This window comes from Netta rufina (genome assembly GCF_964035555.1).
Source record: "Netta rufina genome assembly, chromosome: 13".
NCBI lineage: Eukaryota > Metazoa > Chordata > Aves > Anseriformes > Anatidae > Netta > Netta rufina.
The window spans coordinates 7,882,895-7,900,806 of record NC_140136.1 but is presented as its reverse complement, the minus strand read 5'-3'; the positions used below and the strand labels follow the sequence as shown (position 1 = coordinate 7,900,806).

General features: G+C 35.8%; 1 protein-coding gene across 1 annotated transcript in view; it reads left to right on the top strand.

The window, feature by feature from the left end:
* Positions 1–384: 384 nt before the first annotated feature.
* The window catches only part of CDH8 (cadherin 8), a gene marked incomplete at both ends in the record, with an annotated part of 134,421 nt that continues 116,893 nt past the window's right edge, over positions 385–17,912 (top strand). Inside the window, 2 exons of the mRNA XM_084294406.1 lie at positions 385–466; positions 560–822. Coding sequence (XP_084150532.1) covers positions 385–466; positions 560–822 — 345 coding nt within the window. The remainder of the gene's footprint in view (positions 467–559; positions 823–17,912) is intronic.

The window sequence follows — 17,912 nt, the reverse complement described above, 5'->3', positions numbered from 1 at the left end:
ATATGGAAGATCATTATTTTATTTGACTTCTTGTTATTTTAAGTGCTAAGCGTTTATGACCGCATTTAAAGTATAGGCTAATAATAGGGCCAGAACATCTTCAGGCTCCAAGACAAACTGCAAGTCAAATGTGTTCCTGAGTGTGTGTGAACACTCATCTGGGTCTTCCCTCACTATTGCAGGCAATGAAGGAATTTTCAGAACTGCTTAAGTTTGTTTGTTTGTTTTAAACTATTTAATATACACTAGTATTACATACTACAAATTCAAAACCTAACGTGGCTTGTTTATGACGTAAAAGTAAATGAGATCTTTTGGAACACTTTCCTAAGCTCTTTAGTCACTGATATGACCTTTTTTTTCTCCCCCCACCAGGAATCTTTAATGACCGGAAAACTCAATGGATCATGTTTTTATAATCTAAGCTATTTTTACGTTGACTGTGCTGTAAACACATGGAGGAGCTGTAAGTAAATGTTCTGTACTGCATGATGAATTGGATTGCTGCAGTCTGGAGGAAAGCAAAATAATAATTTCATTTCTGTGGTGATTTGCGTAGCTTGTGGTACAATGCCAGAAAGACTAACGGAAATGCTTATGGATACATGGACTCCATTAATAATATTATGGATTACTGTACTTCCTTCCATTTTTATGGCTCCAATGAATCAATCTCAAGTACTACCAAGTGGATCCAGTACAGGACTAAAAAAGCTAACTGAAGAACAAAGGATTTTGAACCGCTCCAAGAGAGGCTGGGTTTGGAATCAAATGTTTGTATTAGAAGAATTTTCTGGACCTGAACCAATACTAGTTGGCCGGGTAAGGCAACGTTCTTTTTTTTTTTTATTATTTCTCTGAATATATAAATGTATAGCTTGTGAAGGTCTTCAGTCATTTGAACTCTGCTAAGAAATTTAAATTTGAGATGCTCTGTCATTCTGAAATTCTTCTCTAATACACATAAATTCGTGCTTTAAATATACCTCCATTTAAGGATATGTTTTTCTGGTTAGTTAGCCCACTATTTGCCATAAAATTATACATATTTCATTTTTATGACAAAAATGCATGAGCATATACACATCCTTTCTTTTACATCATTAGTCATCACTCTGCATCTCTGTCAGGTGCAGACTCTTCACTAAAGCAGCTTTTAGTAATATGTTACTTTGAATTCAAAATATGTTCCTCTTTGTTCATTCAAAAAGGTTGTTACTCTTATAGGTCATTTTCTGTCTCCAGTCTGATTACACAGAATGCAGTTGTGCTTTGAGGATTTTGTAAAAACAATAACAGAAAAAAAAAAAATCATAAAGCAAAAAGCGGTATATACAGCAAAGCACAAAGTGCTAGTTTATAGGGAAATTCTGATATACACGCATATGAAATAACATCATTGTGACAGTTTTTTTAGTTTAGTTTCAAAGTTAGGAAGATGAAAAGAACAGAAGGAAAATTACCATGTTTTTCCTTGTGTTCTAGTTTGACTGTTGCCTTAAACCTCTAATTCTTGCCATGCATTAGCTTTTTCGTAGCTTTGTGTGTTACCCCCAGTCAGTGAATCAGACTTGCACTTTCTCTAAAAAGAGATCATGTGCCATCTGCATTCACAAGGAATGAATTATCTTAGAATTACTCTTAGGAAAGAATTATCCAATCCTCAATACATCTGGCCCACAGTGAGAAATTCTAAATACTGTGCATGTTTATCTCTAAATTTCAGTTCCTTTTAAAAAAAAATGGGCAAATTGATGTATTTTTTTGGCCACTAAAATTGTGTACCAAACTGATGGATGCAAACCAAATTGATGGATGTCAATTAACCTTGTGATAATTTTGGAAATTCTCTGGGTAAATGACCAGCATATAGGATCATGTATCATGAGTATCAACCACTATACCTATTATCAAAGAAATTATAGGTAAAGCATATTTCTAATTTTTCCCTACTATATTCACTTTGTAGCCTAAACTTAGGGTCAGACAGCATAATAAACTTTAAATCCAGTAGCTTTCAAGAGCTATGTTAATTTAAATTCAGATCAGTTATTGTTGATCTGTTCTCATTCATTTTTCTTAGGTCAGAAAAATCTCAATTTCAGAGGGACAGCAATATGCTTATTTCAGACGTTAAAATATTTTCTTAAACTATTTTCTCCAACCTGTTATTTTCAGAGTGTGTTATTACCTATTTACATAAGCTTTTAAAATGATTTTCAATTGCTTTTAAGTAGTTGGGGAGATACCTTAGTTTGTGCTTTGTAATAGTTTGATTTTAAGCGTGCATCTGAGTCTTAAGATTTCTACAATACGTTTTTTTGTTTGTTTGTTTGTTTTAATTGATATAATATCTTGAATTTTTTGTCATTAGTGAACAGAAGCGGGTGGGTTAAACAAAGGCAAACCAATAAAGACATTATCCCATCTTCTGCTGGCATTTAGAATAGAATTAGCTACTCTAAAATGCTGTGACAATCTATTTGTTGAGACTGCTGCATAATTAAAACACCACATGATATAGATGGAAAAGAGCAAAAAGTGAAATTTGCTCCCACAGGAAGAAATCCGTGGCTTATTCCTGAAAGTGGCTTAAAATATTCTTGTAATTCTTGTCTGTGTTTATCACTCTCTTTTCAAAAAAAAAACACACCACACACACACAAAAAATATATATATAAAAAATCATCCATATTTCTGAATTCTTTCCCTAAGGTTTAAGTACTACAGGCACTTTCAAACTCTTCTGTAATCAATGGCCACAGAAGTACTCCACATCTTGCCGACATGCTCTTAGTCCTTCCTGACTTTAAAGTAGCAACTCCCTCAATCATAGTTCATGGCAATCCTTCTTCCCAAAACTTCAAGGTGTACAGAATGTCACGAGCAAAGTGCTCTCATTTTCCATGAAGCTGGGCTATGGTTTGTCCTCTGTCACCCTCATGGTTTCTTATCCATTGTAATTGAAAAACAACCTTCTTTTCAGAACTCAGTAGAATCTCACTTACCTAGTTCCTCCTCATCTCTTTTCTACTTACATTCTTCCTCCAACCTGTCCATTTTGTCCCCTGCCAAAGGATTTTGCACAGCTGGGGTATCTCCTTTATTCTCTGCCTTTCTTTAGCAAGTATGTTTTTGCCATATGACCTACCTTTACTTATTTATTTGTTTATTTATTTCACCAGACTTTGAATGCAGCCCACTCCATAAAATATTAAACCTCTCTACAATAATTCACTATAGCATATTATGGAGAGAATGCTACCAAACATGTATGCTACCTGATAAACTGTATTTTCTGGGCATAGATGTGGTTCTGTTCCATTTTAGAGACAGTGCTGCCTGTAAGTTCCTTTTACATGTTTGAAGAACTAGTTTAATCTCCAAACAAATATATTCTTTGACAGTTCAGTGCTTCAAAGGGAACATTCTTGAAGCAAATCTAATTATGTAGATTTTGGTTGCACATTTTGTCTCCTTATACACTATTACAGAGTGTAGATGATACTTTTCATGGTCCTACGTAATTTGTATGAACAGGTAATTAGAAAATAGAAAAATAAGTTTCTGCACTAACAGAAATAATATGCACACAAGCAGAATTTAATGGCTGTTTTCAAGTACAACTTTACAGCACACTTCTCATCCCTAAAGAACTGCTAAGGGTAATATTGATACTTAAATAATGTTTTTCAAGTCAGTGAGTGGAAAGGCAGTGACTAGAAGCATGCGATTCTAATGGAATGGAAACATACATCAGCAAAATAAAACTGAAAATTGATATTAATTAAATACAAACACAGCACAAATCAATTTTTAAATAGAAGCCTGAATATAGAGTCCGTGCATTCATTCTGTTAGTTAAAAATATCTCATATTAAAGTTTCTGAAATACTGAGAAAGTTTAGTAAGACTGAATTTACAGAGAGAGGTAATATCTTTTATTAGGCTGCTAGGTTTTTGCAGGAGAAACAGCTTCTAGGCATAAAGACACGTCTTCAGAATTTTAAGTGTTGCAGTACAACTGCAAAGTCTTCAGAGGCACATACTGATCACTGTTCTGCATGAAAATACATTAATAAATGTGTTCTCATTGTATTTGCTGTAATAAATGAAGTAATCAGGGATGAGACAAATAGGAGTTTTAATGTGAATTCTTTCATAAAGCATTGTAGTTTTCTGCAGTGACAATTAAGTTTTGCTTTTGTTCTTGAACTTCTTACAACAGGTTTTAACAAGATGTATTTTATGTCAGTTTTCACCATTAGATTGAGTAGGACCAAGTTCAAACTTAAAATAAGCAGCTCTACTGGAGTTCACACATCTGTTTAAAAAAAATAATATATATATATGAATACTTATATCCTGAGTGATTTCAGAATATAGGAAGTATCTTGTTTCCCTTTTCTGTCTGTACATTGCATTGTAATTTGGCACATGATATCATAAATTCCATAGTGTTTTTATCTGTACAGAAAAAACTCTGTGTATGCATTTTGAGAAACCTACAAAGTAACCTTTTTCCTGTCTATGTGATGTACTTGGAATGAGTTTGATTTTGTTTGCAGCAATACAATGTAGAAAGGTAGATTTACAAATACTTTTGTACTTCTCTTTCTTTCCTTGCTTCATCCTCAGAAACAGGTACATGCTTTCCAAAGCTACTTTTCCAGATCTACTTTAGAAGACTCCATATACTGCATATTGCTGTCAGCAATTTGCAGACCTCCCAGTGGCTGACAACCTCATTCAACTGTAGAGTGATACGTCTTGTGACACTGCATGCTGTCCCTGTGGACTTGATTAGTTAGATAGAACTTTTTCTTGATATACACGGCTGCATTTTCTCAGTCTCCTCTCCATGCATTTACAGCACCATGGCAGATGTGCTATGAAATCTGTGGTGTAGCAAATGCCACTGTTCTTTCACTGGAGACAGCCACTGAATACTCAATGAAATAGGTAATATAGTTAAGAAGCATTAAGAAACTAGGTTTTGAGTATGCCATTTTAGCACCTGTTTTTTGGTACATGTGGTTTTTGTTTTTTTGATTGCTGCTTGTTTGTTTCTTTCTTTCTTTTTTGTGTGTTTTAAATGGGATAGGACACAATTTCATAGACATTTTCAAGCAAAAACCTTGAATAGTTAACGAATTAATGGCTGTCATTTGTAAGTACAATGCAAAGAGAGAACATAAAAGAGGATGAAGGTGACAAAAGTCCTTGTCTCATATTCCCTGACTTAACACTAAATGAACCAGCAATTGAGTCCAGCCACAGAAGAACTCGTCAGTCAGATCGGTGCTATTTCTATGGTATCACTGCTCCTGGAGTACTCCCCAGTTTCTCCCAGACCTTCCCCAGACTTTTTTAATTTACCTATTTCCAGTCTCAAAGTAATATTTTTGTATATTTTACATGTCACCTGTGATGAGATTCATAAAATGACCAGAGAAGACCTGCAGCTCTGTCACATGCAGAGCCTCTAAGTCGCATCTGTGGCTTGTGGTCGGCAGTAGGGCTGTGCTAGCTCTTGGGAAGTTGCTCTGAAATCCCTGGACAGGGATGGAAACAAACCCCACCGAGTTAGTGAGACTCAGACAGAATGTGTCCAGGTCAGCTCTTTCCTGTGGTGGAGTCTCATGTGGTTTTTAATCTGTGACCAGGGAGCTTGTCTTCTTTCCTTCTGACATGCGTGATATGTGTCTTTTCACTCCGTTAAATGGAGATTTCTGTATGGCTTGTAGAATCAGGGAGCTAGGCAACTCTTGCTATTCAGAGCAATGAAGATTTTTCCCTTGATATATGGCACTTAGGTTCAGGCCTTTAGAGGAGAAATAATTTTCCTGTAGGAGGAGCAGTGGAGAGGCATGATGTTTTTACCGTTACGTGCTTCAGGCTGCGCTACTGTAAAAACCAAACCTGGAAATGCAGAGAGCACTTATAAATAGCTTCACGCTGTATGTTCTACATTATACATGTTTTATGCAATCTTTGATTTCATTGCCAACATACATTATATCTCTTAACAAGGAAATGGTAGAATCTTACTTTAAAAAAAAATTAAATAGTTGTGTTGAAGTCCAAGGGATACATATATGCAAAGCAAACAAGGTTTTAATTAAACAAATTCTATCCATATGTTTTGCTTTTTTATTCCTGCAGTGAGCTTGTCTGCCTGAAAATACTGTAGTGCTCAGTGATACAAAACAGAAATGTATATACCTAAGGATCTCATTACTTTAGGCATGAATTACGTGCTGCTTCCCTGAATGGAAGAAATCATGGTGAAATATAGGTGTAGTAAAGTCCTAGCGTAGGCTTCATAGGGTATTATATGGTCTTATGTTAATGCAGTGTTAATGCAAAGTTTCCACACTCAGATCCTCCACTTTTCCTTCTGTTCTAATATATGCTTGTATATTTTCTGGCTATGATTTAAATGTATGCCATAAAGTATTCAATATCTAAATTGTTGCAAAGTCAACATTGCTTTCTGAGCCCTAGATTTTTGTTGTTTTGTAACCATAATTACGTACTAATTTTCCTACTTACAGTTAATAAAATCCCAGAAGCTGAAATGTATCATTTATTTTTCCACTGTATTCTTTATGGAAAACACTAATTCCCTGTGCCTCTTTTGTGCTTCTGAAGGAGATGGGATGGCTGTATACTTCATAGAACACTCCTGTTTACATGGGCTAAATCAGCTTAGTCAGCAGGAGTATAAGTAGCTTTGAGAAAAGCTCTTCTTAATTAAATATTGCTGCAAAGCCAATAAATATAGTATACAACATTTTATGTAAGCCTGATGAAAGTAGTGTTTTCGAAACAAATATTCCTGAGTCTGCACAAATTCCATTAGTTTCTTTTTAACTAGGGACAGGCTCCAAGAAGTATCTTCTTAAAATATAATACATTTAAACAAGGATGAACAGCGTGAATCTCAAATCTCATTTCAGTATGTTTCTGGGAGTATCACCGACTAAGGTTGAATGCTTTCATGCTCCTCCATCTCCAATCTTAGGGCAAGATATAAACACAATCTGAGTTACAACTTAGAACACTTGCTTGTCAGCTAATACAGCTGGACTGGTAATAACTTCAAAGAGGTATTTCATCAGATGCCTCCTATATTTCTACTTTATGCTATTAGAGCAGTAGTGTAACAAAGTGGCAAATACCACTATGAGCCACTAAAATGGAAAATACTTTAAAGAATGGCTGACAACGCCAGCTTGCTTATGAATCCTGCAGAATAAAGGATCAGTCTGCAAAACACCAGGCACCTTCTGAGCCATTTGTATTTTCTTTTTTTCTTTACTAAAATGGGAATGCCTCTGTGATTTGCGTCTTGAATTTTAGACTTCATAGTCAATAAGTATAGAATAACTTTGAGCTTTTTCTTAAAAAAAAAAAAAAAAAAAGAGAGAGAGAGAGAAAAAAGAGAGAGGATTTATATATAGTGGATGTAATTACAATGTCTGCTTAGGCATTTGGATCTCCTAATGTTTCTTTAACATTATTAACACTTGGGTTTCCTTGTCATATTTTTCTAATGCTGCAAAAATTTCTAATGTTCCGACAAAAACAGGTAGCATTAAAAATTGTTTTTGCTTCTGAAGAATTAGAACCTTGTGTACTTTTGCTCAATATATTGATCTAAATGTTTTATCTTTCTCTTAATGAATTGAAATGTTTTCCAAGTATACATGCAAAATGCTGATGTGACAGTATAAAAAATTAAGTAGAGCCTTCCACATGATATTCTGCAGATGTCCTATGATTGTTTGGGCTTTCCAACATTGTTTTTTAAAATGGTTTTCAATTTCTACCTGTAGGGCCCACCTCTGGTGCTGTCAGGATGCTTCAGTTCCAGTTGTCAATTTAACTACCAATTAGTGCCAATTGTGATGGTGGTTTTTTGCTAAAAGTTCGTCCTTTCTGAACTTGACAAACATATTTCCTGTATGAACTGAAAAGCTATCAGATAATAGTGACTTCCCCAAACTGACAGGACACATAGCCTTTTGACCAGTAAAGTGAATGGATGTGTTTATTATTATCAGATCCCAATATGTTATTCCTCAGTATGTCTATGCTTCTTGTTATGAAAACCTTAAAAATAATTTTGCATTAAAGTGAGAAATGCTTTGGGACTAACTCCTTTAGTGTCTGTAGGCTTCCAGACAGATCTCTGGAACTGCAGTGGGTACACCTCATGAGCTGAATTACACGAGAAGGGTTCATCTTTTAGCTGGTGGACATGTATACATATTTTGTATGTAATAAATGTACATTCACGGTAATCACAAGAAAAAATAGTTGTATGTGACAATACCAGGAAAGAGTTTGCATAAATTTTGTTTATTGAAAATTCTGTTTTAACAGTTTTTGATTGCTGTAGTAAAGGGAGAGAAGAGAAAGGATGGAATAGCACATGTGCAGACAACCAAGGACTTCCCAACTTAGGGGCTTTTCTTTGTCTGTGGTGGATTTTTTGGACAAAGCTGGGGATGCTGATGCTCTGCAGCTTAATCTGGATGTGAAGTACTAAGCTTCATTACAGAAAGAAAAAAAATAGTAATTGCTGCAATACACATTTCAGGCAGTCCTTAAAGGTAACTATTGATTAAAAGCAATGTGTGGCATGTGGCATAGAAAATAAATGTAGACCATTTTCCTAAAGAAATACAAGCAAATATGTATGTATCTGAATAGCCTTTTGGCGATCCCTGAGGAGCACCTGTAGCGATATAGAGTAGTGTAAAACTTTCCCTTCTCCTGAGGACTCTCTATTAGTGTAAAGATTCCACTTCCATAATTTCTTTCAAAGCCTTTATTTTACAGCAGTCATGCCAGCAGCTAAGGAAAAGTAAGTGTAGCTCTCCCTGCAGACTCTGCCTCTCCTGAATTAACCGGAAGAATCACTAGGAGCAACATAAGAAATCCCTTTTCTTGTTTCAGGGTCTGAACTCAATAACTGTTATGCACCCAGCCCCTGGTGAATAGAAGCAAAGCCGAGGGTTTGTGTTTCAACTTGATGTGCTGTGCATTGCCCTGAGATCGCCTCAATGAGAAGGAATGTAGCGAAATGAAAGCCTGACTCGGAGACAATCACTGGAGGCAAGGAGCCGGGTTGTAGGTAGAACCAGCAAAAGAGATGTCTTAGCTGTTCAGAGTGCCCAACTCATCTGCCGGTTTAAATCCGGAAACCACCTTATCTAATTTTCTTCTCCCTTATTGAGAGAATGACTTACATAGAATAGGGGTATTGTTACCAAGTAAGGAAAGGTGAATTTTAGCGAGTGCAGAACTGGTGGTGGGCATCCGGACGTGAAGAGCACAGCAGATTAGGAAGGCTTTCTGGGAAGGGAGTAAAGGGAATTGAACCAAACCATAGCTCTTTTGTCACGTTGTTTTCTAAGGTCTTCAAGCTACAGGCATCATTAACAGCCATGAGATGTTATACTCAGAACCTAAGAAATCAGAAAACTGAATGAAAACTCATTTTTTGAATAATTTGAGATGATCTACAACATGATCATGCAATGTGATCCTGTATGTTAAAGTATGATGCAAAAGGCCTATAATCTGATACTACTCAACTCAAATAATTTAATGAAAATCTACCACATTTTTACAACATAAATTTTCTAAATATAATTACCAACATATTTGCTGTTCACTGTTTATTTCTTTTAAAGCATCCGTTTTGTAGTCAACCTGTTCTCTAATTATTATGCAATTTAAAACCATTAAAGTAGACCACTGGCACACTGCAATTCCTATTGTTGCCTTGTCATGCAGACAAGATATGATGTCCAGAGGCAAAATGTTTGTGCTTCTTCTTTCATGCAAAATCATCTGAAACAAGACTTAATGCAAACATAATGTTTCAAATTATTAGTTTATTTCTGCTAATTAATGGGTCTTGATTATTTTGCTGGATGATCCCCCATATTTGCTAGAATACTTGATATACTGAGAGCAGGTGCTGATCTAAATATACAAGGATTTTTACTTATTGAGTTTTCATACAAATGAACAACAATTTCAATCAAAAACATATAAAGTATATACCAGGATTTTACCTGTCAGGAAAAAAAATATATATACACAGAATTTAAATTTAAGCCATGCCCTTTTTTTAGAGAATCTCAGTGTGGACTTGGTTCTCGAGTGAATTTTTAAAACATTGTACATGCCCTCAAAGAACTCAAAGGGGCATTTTTATAAAGTGAACTACAGCAAATGAGGAGCGGTTCACTGTAATGTGCACTGTGAAAGCTGTTAATGCTGCCACTTGTATTAAGAAGCCTTAGCTAAAATTTTGCACCACTCTGTTGGGTAGGAGCCAATTCCTGCCTGAAAGCTGTCACTGTGTGAATAGGATATTCAGCCTGTGACTGAGGAGGAAATACTGGAAGAGAGGTGTGGGCAGAGAGGCGATTTTGAATGCCTCTGCAGTTGTGCCTCAAGCCCAAGGCATTGATGTGGGAAGAGCTTTCTGGTCTTCTGCAACTTCCTGAGATGCTGCTGTCTGCTACCAGCCAGTACCAGTATTGCAGGGCGTACAGAGCAAATATTATTGGGAAGGATGAGAAACCATGTGATTGCTTGGCAAGGGCATGGCAAGGTCTGTAAGAGAGGCGTAGTATGCAATTTGTTAAAAAATCAAATGTGATATTTGCTACTATATATTGCACATAAAGTTCACCAGCACTGTGGAATTATCTTGTCTTAAAAATAAAGAAAGACTAAAACTCAAAAGTGTTAGGCAGAATTAGGCTGCTCTTTCTATGTAGAAGAAAATAAAGCCAATCATCTGATTAAGTAATCATTTTGTAATCGAACTAAATCCTGCCTCTCTGGAAGACCACCCATAAGTTCCGCTAAGTTACCGATAAGCAAGGGAATGCTAGGAATTAACCAATATATATGTATAAATGAAGACTGGGAATTTTAAGAAAACTTTTTGTGAATAAATGTTTCAATCTAAATCAAATGCATGTACAAACAGTTTAATAGACGATTCTCTATGGGACAAATTCTGACTGATAGTAAAGGAAAACTTTAGTCAGGCTGGAGATCCACTCTAAGGTTCATTGCAGTGCTTTTGAATGTGTTACTGAATTTTATGCATTTCATATTGTAAAGTGGAAAAATAATAATACAGGTGAGTCAGTATTTACTCCAGCATCTCCTATGCACAGACAGGAATACATTCGTAAATTCTGCAAATTGCAGAAAGATTAGAAAGCAGAAGAGATACTTTTTCTACTTTAAAGCAAGCAAATGTGGCTTTATTTTTTTGAAAGACTTTTTCCAAGGTAGTGTCTGTGTGAGAGATGTCCCTTTGTATTTGGATGAATACAAACAGGGGCTCTGCAAAGCTCCATATTGCAGGAGGATCTAGGGTGGTGTGGGACCAAGTAACCAACCTCAGGAGTCTATTTTCTTGGTAACCATTCCACTGTTATAACCTTGATACAGTCTTCTGAAACTCATGTGTTTCATTGTCCCCATGTGACCCTCTCAAAAGAAATCTCTCCAGATCGTTGGTTTGAGAATTCTTTGGAAAACCAAAAATCCAGTAATAGTTAAACTTTAATTTATTCTTTTATCAGCCACTTACTTTCTAAGTCTCTTATCCTTTTTATGCTCTTTGATACATTATGTTATGGGGCTTGAATTTCTGCTTTGTGAAGCTGTATGCTCTACAGTACTGCTTTGAGTTGATAGAAATATCTGGGGGAGGTTCCAGCCTTTCTGATAGTTTGTGTTGTTTCAGATCTAATAGGCCAAATCCATTCCAGATGTGGTTGGGAAAGTCACCAGGCATTAGGTCTGTCTTCACGCGCTCTTACTGCAAAGCCACATAGAGTGCAAAGCTTTACAGTGTGTCTGGCGGAGGCAAGGAGTTGGAAAAAAAAGCAAGGACGAAAGGATGATTGCAGTGGGATGAGCACTGGTGTACGTATGTTGTGCATATGCACAGGTTGTCCGTGTCTCTAAGAGAATATTAAGAAGATCCCTGCTAAAAGGAGGGAACCACAACAATCAGTGAATAATTAGTGAAAGTTCCTCTTTCCTGAATTAAGTAAGCAAAGGAGCTTAAGAATGCCATAGCATTCACACAGCTTCCCACCCATGTAGTTTGACCCCTGTAATTTTCATGACCTTTGGCATGCTTTTAGAAATGCTGTTAACCTTTTCTGTAGTGACTGTACCTTCACACTTGATGCAGCAGTACTGGAAGCTGAAACAGCAAAAGAAAAATACACCCGAGATAATTTTGCATGGTGTACCACATTCTGCTGTGCATCAGGAAAAGAGCTGCCACTACTCGGAATCTTTTTTTAAAACTTCCCTATTGATCATCACTGTGATGAAATACTGCATGTAGGAGCTCAAATATTCTTTGCTAGTGCTTCTCATAAATAATTATCATTTATTTCATAATAGAATCAAAAAGCGGAAAGGAGACATTTTAATTTCTAGAAGTCAGCATGTTTTATCATTATACACCTTACCTACCTAACATTAGAATGGATTCTTTCAGAAGCGCAGTTTGCTCATTAGGAATGTGTGAAATGGAGTAATTTAAATGAGGAAGCATCCTACGTATTTCTAAATCTCTATTATTTTCAATTGACTCTTAACATGAAACATTTCTTATTAGGCTTGTTTTGAAAGGCATAAAATTTTTTGGATATCAAATAAAAGCTGATATGGGTTCATTTGTAGGAAATAATGATGGGCCATGTAAGCAGGAAAGATATTCTTGTGTATAATGTGTCACACCAAAATTGTGGAGAGGTTTGTCCTTGGTACTGTTCTGGCCTTTTATTACAAAGAGCAGGAGGAACAGTCAATAACCACTTATTAATGTTTTTCTCTCTCCTTTGTTGTAGCTTTAGGTACATTAGGCTCTCAGTAATTATCTCATTCATAATCCTCTATCACAAGTAATATTTTCTGCATCTTGAGAAGCATAATTGGAAAATATTTTCTTTGAATGTACACTCTTTCTATTCTCTCTTTAATATAACTTTACCCAAGAGTATCTTGCCTAGGAAAAATGAGCAAGCATAATTTTATACAGGTAATCAAATCTCTCAAATGTTGGCACATTTTCCTTTATCTCCATGGGACCAAAAGTTAACCTTCAAACAGGCCTAGGCATTAAAAGAATTTCACCACACAATTAGAACTCAAATAAGCTTGTACAAGGCAACTTGAACAAAAGTGCTATTTTGAGTTGTTAGTGCTGTATTTCTCCTACAGGGTATTCTACTTAATTAATACAGAACTTCAGGGGAATATATATATTAGTCTAAGCATATGCACATGTGTCTATGTATGTGTGCATATATATAGAACTGTCTAACATAATCAACACTGCCTTATAGCAGGAGTTTACTCTCTTTTTTAATAATTCTTTATTATTTTTCCCACTTAGGATGCAAAACCACATCTTGGTACAGGTTTTTATCTTATTAGCAAGAACAAAATAAATGTATAGGGGAAAAAAAAAGGAAAGAAACCAAAGAAATCCATGTTTCTTTAGAATCGTCTTGGTGGCAACACACTGTAGAACAGTTAATTTATTCTAAACCTTCTGACATAAATCATGCTGAAGTGGGAGACAATGAAAACCATACAGAACAGCAGATACAAAGCTAAGGACTGTTTTCAGGGAAAGCAGTTCGGTTAAAGGGATGCTTTCAAGGCTAGCATATGGTACACCTACAAGGGAACCTCCCAGACTATTTTTGTTGTGGAGCTGAACGTTCCCACTTGTATTTTCACTCATTTTGTACCAAGGACTCTCATGAATACATAACCCAGAGAAAGATGATACTGAAAGATGATATGACTCTCCAGCTGTAAACAATTTACCAGGATTATGGTGCTGTCTAACCCATAAATATATATATATATATTTTCTGTTCTAGCCAAGGTTTGGCTTGACATCAGTTACATCAGTTAAATGCAATGCTTGTGTTGGTCATTAAAATGTTCAGTAATAGGATGTTTGTGGTCATGGAACATTCAGGAATTTGCTTTTTAAATCTGGTGCAAGTATGATTGGAGGAAAAAGAACAAAAAAGCCTCAATACAAAAGTTTTTTTAACTTAACATTTAATATGAGGTAACTTGACTAATAGTTGTGATAATCTGTTGAATTTATTTGTTGTCAGATCAAAATCAGATCACCTGTCTCTGCCTGGAATTTGAGCTCAGGCAGTAAGTAACTCTAATGCAGAGTTGGTACAGATCCTTCCCTGCATTGGGCTTGTAGTTTAGGCTGGTACTCCTTCTCCAGGAGACAGAGGACCTTCATTCAAGGTAGTCCGAGGTGGGTCTGTTCTTGAAGTTCTTCCCCTTGCGTAAAAAAATTAAGCATCAGTGAAAAGATTAAAAATAAATAAATAAATAAACAGGGATCAAGAGAAATAGTATAACCAAGAGGAAGGGAATTAGGAGGGGGTTGAAAGCTGTTTGTTGTTCTGATCCTGGGGGGAGTGGATTTTCAAATACTTGCCTAATGCTGTGAGTAAAAAGTGGGATGAGGAAATTGTCAGTGTGTTTCCTCTGTTGTCTGAAAGTCAGCTGCAGGATTCTGTCAGTTGGGCCCTGTGTGAGAGGGTGGCTATTTTTACATCCAAGTGATGTGGAAGGCTGAAATCCAGGAAAACTGAGGGCTGTCAGCTTTTGTGCAAACCTGGGAAAAGACACTTAGTTGTTTTGAGGCTAGAGATACAGCTTAGATATTGTTTCCTAAAGCTGCTGTTAGATTTCTAAGCCTCTTTGTGAATCTAAGAAGCCATCCACTAATGCTGGATAATAAACCTGAAATGGACCTGGTAGGTAATTGACCTGAGAGCTGCTTAAAAATAAAATTTTCTAATCCTTTGCTGGCACTTCTTTGTACGTGAGATGACCTCTGACATTCCTTACTTCTCTCTCCATGTTCCTTAAACCACACTTCAGTCTATTTTGTGTATAGTTGCTTTTAATATTACTCAGTTTTTCAGTTGTTCTTGCCAAACTTATACTTTGAGCATGCCTGTAAACCATGCCCTGCAGGTAAAAGAGAGCATATTTATACATTTTGTCAAGTTTTAGAGCTTGATAATGCATTCAGTTTAAAAATACATTTTAAAAATAATGAAAAAATAACCTTAGAGTACACCTCTAAATGCCACAGCAGTAAAGTCAGAGGTGTGGCATGCTCACTTAGATTTGTCAGAACATATGCCATGCCATCTTTCTAAAGAGCTTCTCCACTAACTTGTACAGGAATACTGTATCGTTTGCTGTTGTAGAAATGGTACTATACATCTCTTCCAGTTCTGTTGTGCTTCCCTCTTCCTAAAATGAACTTTCACAATCGTTGAATCAATATATTCAACATTTCTAATGTGGTAGGATACTACCCCACCCTACCCCCTTCTGCGCATTTTATTCATTATTTACTGGGTCATCTTCAAAAGGTTCATGGACTTCTAGAAGAGTAGGCAGTCTTTGCTCATGCTTATTTTTCTCTCTTTATATTCCTTTATGACAATAAGGAATCTGAATTTTGAGAGATACAAAAAGAAAAATCCTTCTCTTTAACATTTTCCTAGTTTCTATGCTGACCTCATGTTCAATAGTATTTTCAATAGCACTGGTTAGGAAGTGGGAGGAAAGATTCTGGAAATTAGATCGACTTCAAAGATATTAATTTTTATTGTTTACTGAAATTTAGTTTTTCACGGAATTGTCCAGATACTCAATGCTACTTAAGATCAACCTCACAAGTTTGAGACTTTTAATGTTGGAAGTAGGAAATTCTGAAAATTAGTTTCTTTCTAAACTTAAGGCAATATTATTTGAGATGAAAAGAAGCTATGTGCTATTTTATTTATTTTGCTTGTAAAGGTACATTGTTCCTGAAATGCTTTTTGAGTTCAATGAAGCATTTGCATTATAACACATTTTAATACAAAGTACTTTTACATAGCTATGCAGGTTTTTAGCAGGGAACTTGCTGCTTCTCTATTTCTCCTAGTATTTATCTTAATTCATTACATTGAGCTTATGTAGCATAAAAATGTGATGCAGTTCACTGAAAACCTGGGAATATATACTCAGAAATACACAGTTGTACCCTGAGATGAGAGCGTCACTCTCAGTATCTATATTGGCTTTTCAAGCAGCAATAAAGCAAACTCAGGAGTAATAACTGAACACTTGTGACTGACAAACACAGCCAGAATATATTCTGGTTCTGAACTGCAGAATGGACGCCGTAGGAGGCTGGCCCATTTCTGATGAAAACAATTTTTTTAACAGTGTGACTTTATGAATCTACTCAGTGCAAATGAGAGTTTATTATGCTGAGAGTCTAAAAATGATGCTTCATTTATTAAATTAATATAAAAATTGTATTCAGATGCTGCTAGACAGTTTTATTAGACCTTCCTGCCAGAGCTGAGGCTGAAAACATTCACTTTGGTTATGGGAAGTAATAGTGAAAAGAGGACAAACTGCCAAAAATTTCAAATTCTTTGCTTGATTTGAAATGAATGTATATTTGGAACAGCACCTGTCACAGTTTTCCAATCTTTGTACAAGAAAAAATAATACTTGCCCCTTCTGAAAATACTCAGATCATTTAATAAAAGCTTTCCATAAATATTTTGCCTGAGAAAAAGGCTTTTATACTTTTAATATAATTTCTCCACAGCATGGGTCAGCTACGTCTAATTGTTGCAACACTGGAAGCAACGGTGTCTAATGCAGTAGAATCTGAAGTAACTTCAAATTTACACTAATACAATAGAAATCATAACACAGAATTCAGGGAAATTTGATACATAGTCACACATAATTCTAAGGGTTATTGCCAGATTTTGACATACAGTTTGCCAGCTGTCCTGTGCACTGCCCAGATCATTCAAACTGTATGCCTTGAGCAAGCAAAGTGTGTTAAAAGCTGTGGAAAGAACCACATTAGCAGCAAGTCAACCAGCTGCATGCACTGGACTATAAATCTGGATAAAAACTAACAAAAAAATAAAGATTTGACTTCTTTTGTTCTAAAAATATGGCTTAGATCTAATCTATGCATCTGCAAGTTAGGGCTAAAGCAACAATTTCATACTATCTGCAAAATATAATTGAAATTCTGTTTAGGCTTTAAAAGTTCCCCTAGAGACAGAAAAGTCCATTACAAGTTTCTCTGTAGCTCAAAAAGAAGACGTCATTCATCGAGCACCCTAAAGCCTTTGTAGCACATATTCTTCCTACTCTTCAAAGAGCTTTAGTCACAGTAGGTTGCTCATTCTTGTGCCGCAAACAATAATGGAAAGCATATGCATTGCTTTCCAAGTCAAGATTTCACTGGTGGCGCTAAACATACAAGCTTGAAGCTTTACATGTGTATGAGTTCTTACTTCCATGTGTGTCTCTACAGTTCTATACATTATTTCCTGTGTCATGATTAAGATATATTCTCTAGCATTTGCATTCATGTAGCTATGAATCATTATTATCTGCATATTAAAATAAAGGGTGAGTATGAAAATAAGGATATAGTACTGCCATTGTGAGTGATAGAAAATCATACCTGCTCAGCTGTGATCTTATTCTAGAATCCAGAGTATTATTATTCCAGGTTCAATTTTTGGAAGGCCTGAGAAGAAAGAACAATGCATATTAATACAAATGTTAGCAGTATCTCTGTGCTTGAATGAAATACTTTGCTGCAAGCAGTGTTATCTAAATAAATAATAAGAAGAAAGTAGTATATTATGAATGAAATACATTCATTGCTTCTGTAGTGCCTATGTAGTGTTCTGCTTTCGTTCTCCAAAATACATCATAAAGATATTGATGTTGCAACTAATAACCCAGAA